At 35.2% G+C, this 17,030-nt stretch overlaps 1 protein-coding gene across 4 annotated transcripts in view; it reads right to left on the bottom strand.

Annotated features, from left to right (window-relative positions):
- Nucleotides 1-17,030, bottom strand: part of DYNC2H1 (dynein cytoplasmic 2 heavy chain 1) — a 149,368-nt gene that overhangs the window by 93,318 nt on the left and 39,020 nt on the right. For 3 of the 4 annotated variants that reach the window (XR_004589849.3, XM_034409222.3, XM_034409227.3), the window contains exons 40-50: nt 15,794-15,923; nt 14,923-15,078; nt 13,876-14,135; nt 12,826-13,072; nt 10,268-10,419; nt 9,578-9,722; nt 7,867-7,969; nt 6,064-6,231; nt 5,838-5,968; nt 3,975-4,223; nt 1,130-1,238 (exon numbers count right to left, since the gene is read on the bottom strand). Coding sequence is in view for 3 of the 4 variants with exons in the window: in XM_034409222.3 (XP_034265113.1) it covers nt 1,130-1,238; nt 3,975-4,223; nt 5,838-5,968; nt 6,064-6,231; nt 7,867-7,969; nt 9,578-9,722; nt 10,268-10,419; nt 12,826-13,072; nt 13,876-14,135; nt 14,923-15,078; nt 15,794-15,923 (1,850 nt within the window). In the remaining variant the exon portion in view is untranslated. The remainder of the gene's footprint in view (nt 1-1,129; nt 1,239-3,974; nt 4,224-5,837; nt 5,969-6,063; nt 6,232-7,866; nt 7,970-9,577; nt 9,723-10,267; nt 10,420-12,825; nt 13,073-13,875; nt 14,136-14,922; nt 15,079-15,793; nt 15,924-17,030) is intronic. The other variant, XM_087894632.1, reaches the window with a different exon arrangement.

The raw sequence follows: 17,030 nt of genomic DNA, 5'->3' as shown, positions 1-17,030 counted from the left end.
TTGAACATTATATTTTGTAAGAAGTTGAGGGAAATGATATTAGTCTCAAAAACAATTAGATCCTAAGGAAATATAAACTAAATAAAAACTATTATTACAATAATTTTCAGTACATATTATGTTTTCCATTTTCATTTTAGGTTAGCCACATTATAAGATATTATTTCATCTTTCAACTGTAGAGTGAGGAGAGGGAAGCTCAAGATTTAAAGAAGCTTGCTCTCATAACACTAGATTATGTTTTGACTTGCATTAGGAAAATGTTCATTCTTTTAAGCTGATTTTGCAGCGCATATTTCCAAATCTTAAAAATATTTGCATATAACAGAATGTATAGTGTCCAATCATATATATATATATATATATATATATATATATATATATATATATATATATATATATATATATATATATATATATATATATATATATATATATATAAAAAACACCAACAACACTGAGAAGTTGTGAATATCTTATACTCAATCTATTTATGTTTTCAATAGACAACCTATGATCTACTGGTTAAATCCTTTCAGAGATATTTCCTTACCAGATACCTCAAAACCTTCAACAATGACAGAACTTCTAATGTGCTGCCTGGAATACCTTCAGACATGTATCTGCCTTGAAATAGTCCATGTTGTGCTGTATAGCAGCCAAATATCAGCACAGGAAATATTTTATGACATTTTGTATTATGTCATAAACTGCTTTATGATGTTTATGTCACATAATGTTTTTTTTAAAAAAATGCCATATTTCAATCCCACAAGAATTATAGATCTCAGATTTTGGAAACATTCTGTAAATTACTCCATTTGAGGTACCTTGGTTCAAAAATTGCCCTGAGATGCACCATTTTGCCCAGTTAAGGATTACAGAAATTAGAATTTTAGTAGTACATAGATAGACTCTCTATATTTTCTCTATATTTTCTGTGATCATTTGAGAACAATGTGCTTTGTTGAGTATTATCTCTAAACTATTATCTAATTTTGCATTATTATTGATGATCTACATCTAATATACTATAGACCCAATGTCTAGTGAAATTTGAGCAATTATTACTTTAAACAATTTGTAGTGACTTTATTTACAAGCTATCAACCAATTTCAGTTTTCTGACCTGATGATAATAAGCTGTTGATCATCTCAAGAAAAGTGGGCTGGACAAATTGATAGTCTTCCAATAATAGTACAACATGTTGAGCTTCAATTCCTGCAAGTTGCATGACCTGGAGAGAAAAGGCATTCTTTCTTTATAATCTGAGACTAAACAAGAAAAAGAATTCAGGTTTAATATTATATAATTCCAAACATAAATTTTGAGACATGTATAACAAAAGAAATGTCTGTGGTATGGTCTTTAAGCAGTTTAGTTAAAAAGAAATGGAAGAAAATGTAAAAGTAATTAAAATAGTAATCTAATACATTTTATTCAAATTAATCCTAAATTTTAATAACTTTATTGAATATGGTACTACTGCTTTATTATAATATCTTGAATATCCTCTGGAAGAGCCACTTTTTCACTTGCTTCTAGAAACCATAAGGGGATCCATCAGGGTGCAAGCTACTCCAAAGGAAGATACATACAGAGAATACTTGCTGCTGAGACCCCTCCAACCATAACTCCTGAAAGACAGTTTAATAGAATAGGAAAAAGAACTGATCCATGGGGCACACCATCCTAGCATTTTTGGAGGGCTCACACAGTCATAATTCTTGTCTCTGGAACTACAACTTTTTATCATCTCCTTTATAGCTTTTGAAAGCACTCCAGAACTTGAGCCATTTCACCCAGCTTCACTGCTGATACCATATGCCCATTGCCATCTCTCTGTACCATGCAAGCTTGCCCACCAACTGCCCAAACCACCCCAGCAGGCCTCAGTGTTATCACCATCCCAATGTTTGAACTGGACCTGATCTTCAAATATAGAAGGCAAGATTTTCACATTATGATTTATAACTGTTTTCCGACCCAGCTATCCAACATTAGAGCACTTAATCAGACAGTCAAAGAAGCAAGAGCATAGATCTAAAGTTGGAAAGTTGTTTCTAGTGAATGGCCAGCTACTGGTGGCTGTTAAATAGGCCAGATGCAAGAGTGTGCTCATATCTCCAAAGCTACTCCTCAATTCTGGGACTAGGCACTCTGCCAGGATTGGGTCCCTCATAACCTGCTACTGATAACCAGAAGTTAAGTTCTTTACCCATGCAATACTCTAAATAATAATTACCAGTCACTGACATAGTAATTATGTCAAAGTGCCTAACCCTAATAATTACTATGACAATGAGATGTTTCAAATTCCAAGGCTAAAAGATGACTTGGAGAGTCTGCAGGGTACAAGAAATGAGAGGACGGTATTCTGATGTTTCACCTTTTCAGTGTTGGCATCACTGAGATAAATTGCCTTGAAAATTCTATTGCTCTTCAGAATCTATGGGCATTTATGGTGCAAGGCCACCTCAGGTTAGCTAGTTTAAGTGGATTATTATTTATATTGGCTTGTTCTTTTCTGAACATAAACTGCTTCAAGTCCTTTGTTAAAATGGGTGATGTATAAATAATTCACGGATAGCTAGATTCTCTTAAGGACAATGACGTATTTTCTCAGATAATGTGGCTACTTTGCCAGCTGAAGTTGAGTAAGTCCTTCCTAAGTTTCTTCCTCTGACTATTAATCTATTAGGGCAGGGGTCCTTAAACATTTTAAACAGTGGGCCAGTTCAAGATCCCTCAGACTGTTGGGGAGCCAGACCGGCTGGGTGGGCGTGGCTAGGTGGTCATGTGACTGGGTGGGCGTGGCCAATTTAGCAATCCATTAAACAATACACACAAATTACACTTTAATTTGTTATGCTCCTGGGGGTGGAAAGTAGGTTAGTGAAGGGATGTGGCTGCCTTGGGGTATGTGAGAGGGATTTCTATGTGTGTGTGTATGTGTGTGTGTGTGTGTGTGTGTGTGTGTGTGTGTGTGTGTGTGTGTGTGTGTGTTTGTTTCTCTCTCTCCCTCCCTCCCTCTTTCTCTCTCTCTCTCTCTCACGAGAGAGAGGAGTACTGTTCTGCTGCTCAAAAACGGATCCGTTTTTGGCCTCCAGAAGACAAGTGGGGGCCAGTAGGCAGGTTGGACAATGTGGGCGGGGAAAACTCATGGTCCCATGTGGGCCAAATGAATGCCTTCAGCGGGCCGTATCCAGCCCATGGGCCATAGTTTGAGGACCCCTGTTTTAGGGGCTTCTCCCTCTTTTGTCTGACTGTTTTCTAGTCGGTATCTCTTCCCCTTGTCCCACCAAGGTTATTTACACATTCTATTACAGTAGCACAATTTCAAGAAACATGTTTGGTTTAAGATTTTGCCTAAAGGTTTGAGGTGCTTGCTCCTGAATGCTCAGGAGAAACTTTCCAAGTGCTGCACAGCCCTAATAATAATAACTTGGAAATATTATTAGTATATTTGATCTTAAAAGTATTTCATTGGCGTTTTGGTATTATTCCATGTGTTTATTTTAAGCATTGGAAGTTTATCTGATAAATTATAAATGAATTAAAATATATTTAAGACAAATAATTTTACTCTATGAAAATAGTGAAATAACATAATCACAAATCCTTCAGCTAGAATTCCTACTACTTTATATGGTATTGCTCTGAAGCAAGACCAGCCATAGGGATTAACAGATAATTTGAAAAATGTGAATTCTTAACTTAGAATCTATTCCATTCTATTCCAAAATACACGTTTTTGGATATTAAATAATTTTAAAAACCACTTCATAATTTTAACCCTAAAAATGTGATTCAATTAAATTCAGTTTGCATAGACATAGCCACCGAAGTATACACAGCCAAAAACTGATACTACTGACATCCCTATGGGCCTGGAATCTTCTAACTGTGCAGTCTTTTATTTACTTCCTCAAGAGACCATCTTAAAATGATACAAATATTTTATAAAACTTACGTGTTTCAAATCATTTTTGAACTGTTTCATTTCATAGCCTCTGGAAATCTTGGGTGTAATCAGAACGGCCCCATGCATATGACTGACTAAAGAAGTAATCGTTCGACGACCCACTCCACTCTGCCCTGCTAACAGAAGTGAGCCTCCAGGAAAACTCAATACTCTATCAATTCTAGACACATAATCAAAGACTTCCGTGAAAAGTAAAATCTCTATTTCATAGTTATCTCGTCCATAATGAATAATACCCTAAGGAGAAAAAAAAAAGTTAGTCAATATACGAAAGTGAAATAATGAAATGATGCAATATAGAACACTTTAGAAAATATTGTTCTTGGAATTGTATTTCTGTGAGGTATATAAAATGTTGAAAAAAATCTAGTCAAAATGGAACATTATGAAAATATTTCATGTCCTCTTTGTTCATTTGTCTTTTGCGCCTCTGAGTTAGTGCTGTCTCTTGGCAACTGCCTGGACTGGTCCCTGCAGTTTTCATATCCTACAGCTCATTAATTCATTTTTCAAGAAAGTAAAATGAAGCAATGTAGAAATGACTGTGTTTTAAAATGTTTACATTCCTGCTTGGCTTGCTAAATCTTGAGACAAATTTGTCCAAATGGGAAATTACCTAAATCTGTTCACATTCTACTGCTCATTAATTCATTCTTTTGACAATTCCCATAATCTTTATTCAGCAAGCGATTTTTTAAAAGCTAGAATATGGTAAGGTAATGAGATTTGGTGGCTCAATAGAAATGCTTTTGAAAAAGAGCATTGATTGCATTGCTATTTTAATGCTTGTGTTATTTCTGGTGCTCCCTTAGGGCTCTTCCACCCAGTCTGCTTACTCTGCCATGAAGACACTCCACTTACTGCTTGCTGAGGATACTTTTTCCTAAAAGAGACTCTGTTTCATGGGCAGCCAACTACTGAAGTAGGCTAACGCTGTTGAGGGAGATACTGGGATGAAAATAGCCCTTTTTTTCTGGGAAAATAGAAAAAGATCCCCATCTGAACAATTCACGGTGGATGGTGTTTGCATTGATATAATCAAGGCTCACAATCGCCTTCACTACAATTGGCCTGACAGATCTGCTATGAGTTTGTTCCTTTTGGTCCAATCCCTAAGTTCACTGCCTGTTCTGCGCTGCTGTTTTTGCTGTTTTTAACTGGGTTAGTGGATAGTTGTCCTAGAGAATACAAACCTCCGAACTTGATTACCATGTTCTCTGCTTAACACATGCATCTGGAAAGTGTCATGGAACAAACTAACAGTAATGGAAAGGGGCAGCAGAATTAGCAGTCCTGTATGCATCACATCAGATTGCATTCGTGTCGGAGGCACCAAGACACTTCCTGTTTGAAAGGATTAGCCAGTGACATCACCGTTGCCTGGGAGACACCCAATTGGTGGGGAGGTCCTTTCTTGTACCCGGCAGCAGCTGGACTAAAGGACGGTAGCTCACCCTGACCCATGGCAGCACTTGGGTCTCGAACGCAAGCTTGCTGCTTGCCAAGCCAGCATCCTAACCACGCAAGCCACCATGCTCTCCGGTATGCATATATTTTATATATTCCATGAATGTTCAAAGCCTCCTCATAGCAGTATAATCTTAATATGCAGAACATGACTTGTCATTCTGGAAAGTCACCCTTTGAAAAAATAATCCCCTTGTTGTTATGAAGACACTTTTGAAATATGCAGACAAATGTGAAAACCACTGAATTCCCAGTGATCAGAATTCTACTGAGTCTTATGCCCTAAATCTGAAATAAAAACATCTGAAAATGCCCTCTCCAAGTATATATGTGCTTCTGTGCACATGTATGTGTGTGAGTGTGTGTGTGTGTGTTTTAACATACCTTCCTAATAATATCTTTTAAGTCTGTTGAGTTAAGTTTGCCAAGTGGCCTCCCATGAGGTGGCAGGGTCTGTCCTGCAGCCATGATGGTTCCTAATTCATGGTGAGCTCCCCATGTCACATAAAAGGTATCTGTGTAAATACAAGATAAGTAGAATTTATACTTCACATTCTGAAATAACCCTGATGGGAAAAGAGGAAAGGAAATCTACAGTATTTTATTTTACCTGCCATGTTGTCCAAAATATCAGATCCCCAATCTCCTTGAAATACTTTCATTAAAATATTATCAAATACATGAACTTCTTTAGCACCAACAATTTTGTCACGGAAAAGCCGTTTTGCTTCATATGCAACAATTTCCAAGACGGTATCTACCGAGTGTGTAAATCCCGCTGTGAAGTGCACATTAACAACATGCCGTTATAAATTATAGTATTCAAATTCTGAAATTCTGTACTACAATTTAAAAACATAAACGAAAAAGGATGTCACCTACCAGAAGACAACCATCAAAAGGCAGCAGAGAAAAAAAAATCCAAGAATGAAATATCAGAGTCATTTTATTTTTAAGAATATACAATTCTATTTACTTTTATAATGAATAATTCATACAAAATCCAAGAGAAATATATTTTTATTTAGGTCAGTGCTGATTAATTATTTAAGAAAACTTTGCACTTAGTCTTTCGGTAAGCAGGAATGCAAAACAATTTAACATGAAGAACTATCGTATTGAGAATAGATTCAAGTTACATTTGTTGGTCATAAGTTCAAAGCAGTTAAATCTATTATGACTGCTCATCCCCAACCGATCCTGACAAACTGTTTAGAGCCTAAAATGCCATTGTGTTTAGGGAATATGAAGAGGAAGAAAAAAAAAATATTGCAGGTTATCATTAATCAAAATCGCTAATCTTTAATACACTAGAGAAAGCTCATTATTATATCCACAAACATAGATATTATGGAATAGATTAAAAAATTATTTATGATTAATAATTCTGTTTCCTGAAATCAAACATGACCACTGCTGCTTCCTATATTGTAAAGACAGTACCAGTCATGAAATAGTACAATAAGGAAATATTTATTAGATTTACACCATTTTATCTTCAGAAGGGCATACATGCTCTTATTTTCCACACAAAAGCGGTTCTGTGAGGTAAGTTGGACTAAGAGAAGATAGAGCAGTCCTAAGTCACCCAGGGAGCATCCACACCGCCTGAGGAGATATTAGAACTTGGTCTCCCTGATTCTAGCCCAATACCTTTACCATGATCCCATAATGCCTCTCAGAACTGGGGTACAACCAGTGGTGGGTTGTCCCCGGTTCAGACTGGTTCTCAACAACTGAAGGTAAAACCAGAGGGAGGCTCCCCCCACTGACCTAAACATCATCAAAGTAGATCTGCGCGCGCGGGCACGATGCGAACCAGTAGTAAAGGTAAGTAGAACCCACCCCTGGGTACAACCATAGTTTGGACAAGTACAAACTATATGCAGTTGAACCCCCACTAATAATAGGAACCAGCAAACTGCAGTGACACCAACATGAAGATACATATGCTTTAATGTCAACGAAATGCTGCAATTATGTCTTTGGGTCCTGGGATTTAAAAAATGCATTAAGGCACAGCACTGGTATGATGACATCAATAAACATGTGTGAGCACTTTCCCCCTCTCCTGCCCCATTAAAACATATTTTAAAAATATTTTTTAAAAATGCTATGTGCTATTTCAGCATGGAATGCTGATTAATTATTGCAGGAAACAATGGACAGGAAGAAAGATTAAAAACTAGGTTAAAAACAATAAAACGGATTTTATAATGAAGGATGGTCTCATTGACTGGATTAATGAAAAACATACTGAAATATTTTGTCACTTCTTGATGTTATCTCCAGCTTCCTTTATAAGTATCACTATAATATTCACAGATAACCTGACAAAGCTACTCAGAAATGAAAAACTGGCAAAAATCATCATTAGATGTTCTGACATGCCAATTAAGCCAGGGTTACTCACCTCCTGTTAAATCGTATCTGAATAAACCTAGAACCCACTGAGTAAGAATACAGGGTGTGAAAAGGTAGTGGCTGTAGTCATCAACTGTGAATTTGGCTCGAACCTGGAAATACAGATGGTGTCAATGCTAGAGTTACTTTTTTTTTTTTTATTGAAAAAGTTTTCAAATACAAATTTCCCCCCTTTTTTTTCCCCTCTCCCTCCCCCTCCCTAACCCCCCCTCCCCACCCATCCCCCCCTGTGACTTCTTCATAACAAAAAAAAAACCTAATTCATAACAGATTACTTACTCCCTCCTCTAGATATTAACCTTTACTTACTAAAAATATTATTAATATTATAACATCCCCCTTTATCCATACATATCAAAAAAGAGAAAAGAAAGGGAAAAAAAAGACATTATACTATGACATTATAAAATAACTTCTCCACTTTAAAACTATACGATAAGTCCTACTTTAACATTTAATCTTCTATATATATTACTATAACATTCCAAAGCGGCCTTCCCCATAAAATCTAGTTTAACATTTATTCCACTCTATCCATTTCCTCCACTCCCCTAAATATAACACTTAAAAATCCCTTTTCTTAGACTAATCAATCTACTAAATAGCTTATTCACCCACTATCATGCAAAATTGCCATACACAACATTTCTTAACATCTTTGATTCACTGCCCACACTTCTTAAAAATATATGTCTATATTTTCCATTATATCTAAATAAAAAAAAAGAAAAGACAATGACTTTAAATTTATAATCCATATAGTATCTTCTTTGAGGTCTTTCCACTGAATTGGTAGAACCAACATCCATAATCGGGTAACATAGCTTACTGGTGCAACAGTTTATTCAGGATCTTCAATCATATCTGCCCCCATCAGTAGTAAATATCTTCTTATATGCTAGAGTTACTTTTGACAACACATTGAAATACTATTTTACATTAGTTCAAAACATTTTATGGACAAATTTCCATGTAAAACAATCACAGTCTAAAGTAGGGGTGTCAAACTCGTGCTCAGCGGGCCGGATGTGTCACGCGCTGGCCATGCTCACGCCCAGTTTAGCAAAGGAGGAAAAAGTCACAATACGTCACATGATGATGCCGTGATGACGCAAGTGTCAACTTTAAGTTAAATCTTAATTTAATTAGGGCATCCATCAGAACCCTGACAGCGAGTTTGACATCCATGGTCTAAAGTTTTTAGAATTTTACATTCATTATTGAGACTTAGATCGGAAGCTCTCTGAAAAAGTGATAGAACAATGTTACACAAATTATGGCACAAAGATTTGAATGTATTATCTATGTAAAGCTATCCCAGGAAGTGATACAGTGAGAAAGATAGTTGGCCCCTAAATACTGTACAATCTGGAAAAGAAGGTACCATCAGCTTATATCCTTATAAAATCTCTCAAACAAGAGAAATAAATTAAGTAAATTTTATACTGGAAAGCATATAAAAGGAAAGCATATGCTGTAGCCATGTCAATTAAATGGACTGGTGGGTTAATTCTTTCTTGCACACGGTTTTAGGTACCCTAGTTACACAATTTAATTTATAAGTCTCAACATAAATCGGTCTAATGTACAGTATTTCCTCCTTTTTACTTGTAACAAGAGGAACAGCTAATCATCAGGGAACACAACAAAACCACAACAAAGGACATCAATGTTACAAAATAGTTCATTTTAGGTCATACCTGCTCGTATACTTGAACCATGGATCCCGCTAATTGGTATATTTTTGCTAAGGATCCCCAAGCAGGATGATTTTTTAGATTCTTATGTAGAACTGGTTCTAAGTATGCACTGTAAATTGTCTGTAGCTGATCCCTTTCTGGATAACTAAAAAAATGAAAGTTTAAAATTCAGTTACAATTTCACAGTTTATTAAAATCTAATTTGAAAATGCAATTTAAGAGCAGAATAGTTGTTATCTGGCTGAGAAACAATGATGTCTAGAAAGTATTCTGTAATGAAACCTGGTGCCTGAATACCTGGCCAGATTTGGCCTGTCCCATATGAATTTCAAGGGACAGAATAAAGTAGGACCTCCCCCAACAAGAGACAATGGGCACACATAATACAACAATTGTTTTTAGTTAGTCAGATTAGTTTATATGAGCTACTGGTTCTACTGGCTTTTTATTCTCTGATTTCAAGACAAGGCTGGTTTTTTTAGGCATTTTCCTCCTTAAAACTTTACAGTTGACAGGTAACAGTTTTTCCAAACTTGCTGAACATTTTTCAATTATATTTCACATATTAAGATATACCCAGAAATAGATGCTGTACCTCCAGGGAGAAATGAAGAGCATTTAGATTAAGTACTGAAGTTACTCTTGAGATTGGAAAGAGAGAGGGATAGATAGGTGTACATAGATGCTTACTCAATCGCACAAAGACGGACTATAGAAGTAAACCTGGAAGTAAGTTTATGTCTTCCCACTGTTCCTCCAGCAGACATGGATGCCACAATTTGGATGTTTTCCAACCCCACCCACTCAAGATTTTCATCATAAAATCCTTGATATGTCAGCACCTTGGAAATAAAAACAACAAATATGAATAATGTTTAATATGTCTAAGATACACTATTTGGATTATGCAAATAGCAATAGAATAATACATTCTTATCAGCTGTGACCATTATAGATCAGATTCCAAAAATAAAAAAAGAACACCAAGGAAGATGCCAGGATGCATATAATTAATAACGATTTATTAGATAGTCCCAATCTAAGCATCAAAGAGTTGTTCCTACATTGAGTCTGGATTGTAGCAAGGTAATTAGTCAATGGATGTGACGTGCAAACAGAGACACCATCTCTGGGGTAGCTCCTATAACCTCTAATTCACTTCTCCACTTATGGGCATGTGTACTCCAACTCAGGAAATTAATTTTAAAAAGTTTACTATTCACCTTGATCAAATTCCAGTAAAGGACAAAGAGGAAAGGAATACAAAAGTAGACAATGGGATAATCCTGCTGAAATGAATAACAGTGCAAGCTCTTTGTCTCTCCAAATAGCAGTGGCAAAATAGGAGCCATGCCAGAGGTGAAAGCGATAAGCCATTAACTTATTAGGGTCAAAGCAGAGAGTCTGTTAATAACCAGCAGCAGCGCAACAAGACGCAAGCTACTCCAGAGGTGAATAATATAATAAATTAACTTATTACTGTCAGAACTTTTTGGAAAAAAAAATACTGGAAATATTATTATATGGACTTTTTGCTGAAAGAAGAAAAAAATGAATTTATGATTTCTGGATTTGAAGATATAGATTAAACAAGGAGGTGAAGGGATCTGAAAAATATTTAAGAAGGAGGAAGTACAATACAATTGTTATCTATTGAAAAGAAGATTAGAGGTCATTTATCTATTAACTTTAAAACTTCTTTCAATTTGTTTGTTTTTCTTTATTTTTTCTCTCTTATTCAATTAGATTATTAAAACTCTTAATATGAATTTAAAACTTAGTAAGGTTAGAGCAGAAGGATTGTTAATTTGGGTTTGCATTTGTTAAGCAAGCCTTGCACTGGGGAAAATGCTACACAGGAAGAGATGTCTAAGTAATGTCTTAGACAAAAGATGTCTTAATTACTTTCCCGGCATAAAGAAAGGGGGAAAAAATCCTTAGATTGGTCATTTAAAATAGAATAGCGATATAATTAAAATTACAATAGCACTGAAAAAAGTGACTTATGGCTGTTCCTCACACCAACAACTGTTTTGGTCTCTCTGTGGTCATGTGATCAAAATTCAGACCCTTGGCAATCAGCATGTATTGACAATGGTCGCAGGGGCTTCAGCAAGCAAAGTCAATGGGAGAAGCTAGATTTGCTTAACAATCAGATGGTTCACTTAATGATTGTGACGATTCCTTTAGTGACTGCAGCAAAAAGCTATAAAATCAGGCACTGCTCACTTAATGACTGCATCCCTTAGTAACAGAGGCTCCGATCCCAATTGTGGTTGCAAGTCAAAGACTACCTGTATACTTCTTGTCCTATTATAAACCTAACATTTAATGTCAGAAATATGGAAAATATCTACGGGGCCAATTAAATTAAATAAACTTATTTTTAAAAAGTTATCTTCCACAAAGAACAAACTATTTATCAACAAAATAAGACACAGCAATAAGAAAAATGCTAGATGAAACATTGTAAATTGGGAGGGAAAGCATTTATACCAGTGGTGGGTTGCTCCCGGTTCGCACTGGTTCACAAGAACCGGTAGTAAAAATTTGTAGTAGTTCAGAGAACCGGTAATAACATTGGCTGGCCATGCCCTTGAACTGGTCCCCGGCCCGGTCGCCAGTCACTTACCCCACCTACTTCATCAGAGGCTTTTTTTTTTTTTTACTTTTAAAAGCATTTTTTCTACAACCTCTTCGGCTGAAAAAATGCTTTTAAAAGTAAAAAAAAAAGCCTCTGATGATCGCGTGGCTCAGCTGGGATCGTCAGAGGCTTTTAAAAGCATTTTTTCTACAACCACTTCGGCCGAAGAGTTTGTAGGAAAAAAAATGCCTTTAAAAGCCTCTGACAATCCTAGCTGAGTTGCCTGATCGTCAGAGGCTTTTAAAAGCATTTTTTTCTGCAACCTCTTCGGCCGAAGAGGTTGTAGGAAAAAAAAAACCTTTAAAAGCCTCTGGAGATCCCAGCTGAGTTGCCTGATTGTCAGAGGCTTTTAAAAGCATTTTTTTCTGCAACCTTTTAAGGTTGTAGAAAAAATGCTTTTAAAAGTAAAAAAAAAAAAAAGTTGGCCATGTCCACCCAGTCACATTACCCCACCACCAAGCCATGCCCAAAAAATAAGCCACACCCACAGAACCGGTAGTAAAAAAATTTAGAACCCACCCCTGATTTATACAAATGTTAACAGATACAGAATTCAGTTATATTCTACACAACTATTTAAAAAAATGAAGAACGTTATTCTCACCTGCTGTAGGAAAGCCACCAATGTGCTTGTTCCCCATTTATCAGGCTTAGGCAAATTTATATCTTTTAGATATAAAACCAGCCTTTCACAATCCTTTGGCCTATATACTCGTCCGGTATTAGTGCTAATTACTAAACATGTCTGACTTAATTTCTGCAGAAGATGCCGAGATGTAGTTTGGGCACTGCAATGAACTGTAGCAATCTGAGTAGACCGAAGCTGGGAAAAGGCATAACGGAGTAACATTCTATAAAAATGCAAAAAAAAAAAAAATTAATTAAAATTTAAAACATTTACAGAAATTATATAAAGTATGCCTTAGACTTGTGAACTCTATGCAACTAATATAAAATCTTGTATTCATGAACATGTACTTCTCCCTCCCAAAAAAGAAATGGAATAAAACCACACACACACACAATTTCACATATACATATACATACATATGTATATACATACATACATACATATATTATCTGAGAGATGCTTCACTCTATATAGTCCCCAAAATGAAGAGTCAATTGTGGTTCTAAAACATAGTTGCTGCTTAGTATTACATTTTGCTTTATTGCTTTTGCTTTATTGCCTTGAATTAATTGCTCTTTCACTTAACTTCTTTTGGGAATTTTTCTATTGTCCAATTAGTTCACCGCTAGACTAAATACCATCCTTTTTTTCTTTGCCGTCGTATATATTATTGGTTTTAAATCCAAGACAGTTACAGAGTTTATTGTGTGACTTTGAGCTGGGCATAATCTCATGCTCAAATGTATTCTATAACATTAATTAGGTAACATTTATTACTGGTAGAGATCAATATCATAAAATGAATAAGCATATCTGATATGCAAAGTTGTGTTTATAAAGTAAAATAGAATGTAGACTTATGCATCCAGAGGAAAGGCAGGATATCATGGTTACTGTCCTGTAATTTTAAGATATATAATAGACTCATGACAGAAACTTTAATTTCAAAGAACACCTCCACCAATATAATTTTTAACAGCACCACAACAGTATTTTAAATAATGTGAAAACACAAATTCTTACCCTTTACCACATCCTTCAGGTCCAACAAGAAGAAATGGTTGCTTGCTATCAAAACCTAACCAAGGCTTAAAATAATCTAAACCTCTTTGCATATCAGGCGTTTGAATTACTGGAAGTGTCTGAGTATTGCTGAAATCATCTGCCGTAAGGTTTTCAGGCTTTTTCAGTTGGTAGGATACTAGCTGTTGACTATCAGGATCAAAGAAGGTATCCATTGGTTTGTTGGGGTTTGGAGGGGATTCTCGGGCCCAGGAAAAAACCTAAACACATATTTTTATAAGACTAAAATTAAAACGTTTTTCAAATAAGTGTCCCTATTATGTGAATTATTTTTCAAATAAGCAAAGATAAAACATAACATCCAGAGTGTATAGTATAAGTTAAATGCTAGGAAGAAAAAATAAATTTGACTATTAACTTGGTCTATTTACTTTGGATCAACAGAAGTATAATTTATTTATTAGATTCAACCACCTGATTTTTCAATCTTTACCAGACTTTAATATTCCTATCTGGCAAATTGGCTTCTCCACTGCTGGTGCCCTCATCTGACCAAAGTCTCTCTAATGTCCCATATTTCTGTCTTTAATTAAAATAAATAAAATGCACTGCTTAAAGAATTTTTTTAAAACCTAAGCATAAAAAGATTGTTTTCAGCTTATGAAAATCTTTTCCCCCCCAAAATGTCTTGCTGATACTGGATTTGAAAAGATAAAAGGTACATTACATCTATAGTACAGACTGCATGTGAAAATCTTCACTGACATCTTCAGTAGTATTTCACTGATTGGGAATTATAACAAAGAAAAACAAACTTACTTGAAGTCACCAGGCAGAGAAACCTGATTTGTCATCTAAAAGTTATGGTATTATGTATTAACACATTTTCCCATTACAGTTTTGAAAGAATCCCTATTTAATTTGATATTTAGATTGGACAGTTACATATTTTATAATTGAATGCTAATGCAATTTCCTACAAAAAGATCCTTTCTGTAGCTAATGAATGAAAATGCTAATGATCTGCTCTGTTGTATCAATAATTACCTCCTTGGTAAACTCTTGTCGTGATTTCATGTTGAGATTTCCCCCAAGTCCTCTGATCAGGCTTATTATAAACTGTCCACGTTCACTGCATCCATGAAGATGGGACAACCCATTCATCACAGTTCCAACCAAACTTGTTTCTATCACATAGTCGTTCTGTAAAATACAAAATGCAGTAAGTATTCCAATAGGAGGATTTTAACGAAGACTTTTTCGCAGAAATAAAAAAACTAACTCTTATTTTTATTATTTTTTATCATTCTTATAATAATTATTCCAACAGCGATCTTAAGAACATATATACTATTTCTGCTATTTTAAAATGTTTCTTTGGATATATGCATAACAGTTATACAGTGGTACTTCGGTAATTCGTTCCGGAATACGTGACAAATACTAAAACTAATAAGTACCAAGAAAACCACGTGATTTACCACATGACCTGCTATTTTGACCAGAAGAAATAGTGAGTTACGAGGCAGCTGATGTGAGCAGGTTCTTCCTTGTGTGTCGACTACTGGGAGAAAGACAAGGGCCGGGAAAAGATTTCTGATTCAAAACACGTTGAATACCAAATTCAATGAGTTTTGAAGCATTTGAGTACTGAAGTATGAATAAAGTAATTTATTCCTTCAGCAAGACCCAATCCTTAGTTTCCAAACACAGACAAGGTGGTCATCTGCTGCCACCTGCTGATAATAAAGCGTCATTAATAAGCTATATCTGTATCTGCGATTATATAGTATATAATTATACTATTATAAAGATGCAAACAAAACAAAAAGCAAATGAGGAAGAAATCTAGTTCAGTTAGAAAAAAAATAGTCAACTAGAACATATTAATACAAATGACAGAAAAGGTACAACTCACCTGCTTGAGTACCCAATTTAAAGCTTTCTCAAAATAATCTCCAATCCAGTTTTCAAGATTGTGTCTGCATTCTTCAGGTTGGTTTCTCAACCAGGATTTGATCAGTGAATTAAGATCAGTATCTTCATCGCTAGAATGAGATAAGCTTCAATTAAAGCAACACATTTTGAACATTGGGGTATTGGGATATAGGTATTTTGTAGTAAACAGCTCTCATTCATACGTATTACAACAAAATTAAATGTAAAGTTTCTGAGAAGTATATTCAAATAAAGCTTATTCCCAGATAATACAGTCATCAAACGAATAAACAAGAAATAAATAGAAAATATAAGCAAAAAGTAAAACTATGAGCAAAGTAAAATGAAAAAGGAATACAATATCCACAGCACTTCTACCCTGGCTTCTCTGTCTACTGTATCCTTTTTCACAGCCTTTTAGATATTTTTTCCTGGAAATCTACTTCTATAGGCTATGTCAAGCAATGCTTCATTTTGGATTTTAAAAAGCTATAGACCAATATAATAAATTGTTCTTTACAATTTGTTCAGATATCATGGTTTGTTGAGTTAAATATGTTTAAATATATAGACAGTATTTCAGTGGCTATAAATTGGTGGTTAAAGGTTCCATTGCTGACCTATTTCAAATATCTAGGAAGGACCTGTTGAAACTTTCCTTGTTGAATGGTTCAGAAGATGTGGACCTGCTGATAGGCCTTCTAGTGATGCCTCCTAATTTAATAAATTTAAAATTGACAATTTAATAAACAGTTTTATTTTTAGAAGCTTTGGCAGCCCCCAATACACCTTGCTTTTGACAAGTAAGCTAAGTTGGAAATGTTCTTTGGGCTGGTAGCTCTGTTTGGAAAGTCATTTATATATTGAGCCCTGGTGGTACAGTAGTTAGAATGCAGTTTTGCAGGCCAACTCTGCCCATAGCCTGGAATTCGATCCTGAAAGGAGCTCAAGGTTGACTCAACCTTCCATCCTTCCAAGATCTGTAAAATGAGGACCCAGATTGTTGGGGGCAATATGCTGACATTGTAAACTGTTGAGAAAGTGCTGTAAAGAAATATGGAAAGATATATAAGTACCATTGCTATATGTAATTAATTGTTAATATTTTTAATTGCTTTGTTGATTGTATTATATTTTGAATTGTTGTATGCTGTTCAGAACCTATATGGATTGAAGCATCTTATAAATATTTTAAAGAAAAAATAATAATTTCAACA

The sequence above is a fragment of the Pantherophis guttatus genome, chromosome 5 (genome assembly GCF_059756535.1).
Source record: "Pantherophis guttatus breed Tessera chromosome 5, ASM5975653v1, whole genome shotgun sequence".
Lineage (NCBI taxonomy): Eukaryota > Metazoa > Chordata > Lepidosauria > Squamata > Colubridae > Pantherophis > Pantherophis guttatus.
Note: the sequence above shows the minus strand (reverse complement) of the source record. Positions and strands in the feature narration are given on the sequence as shown.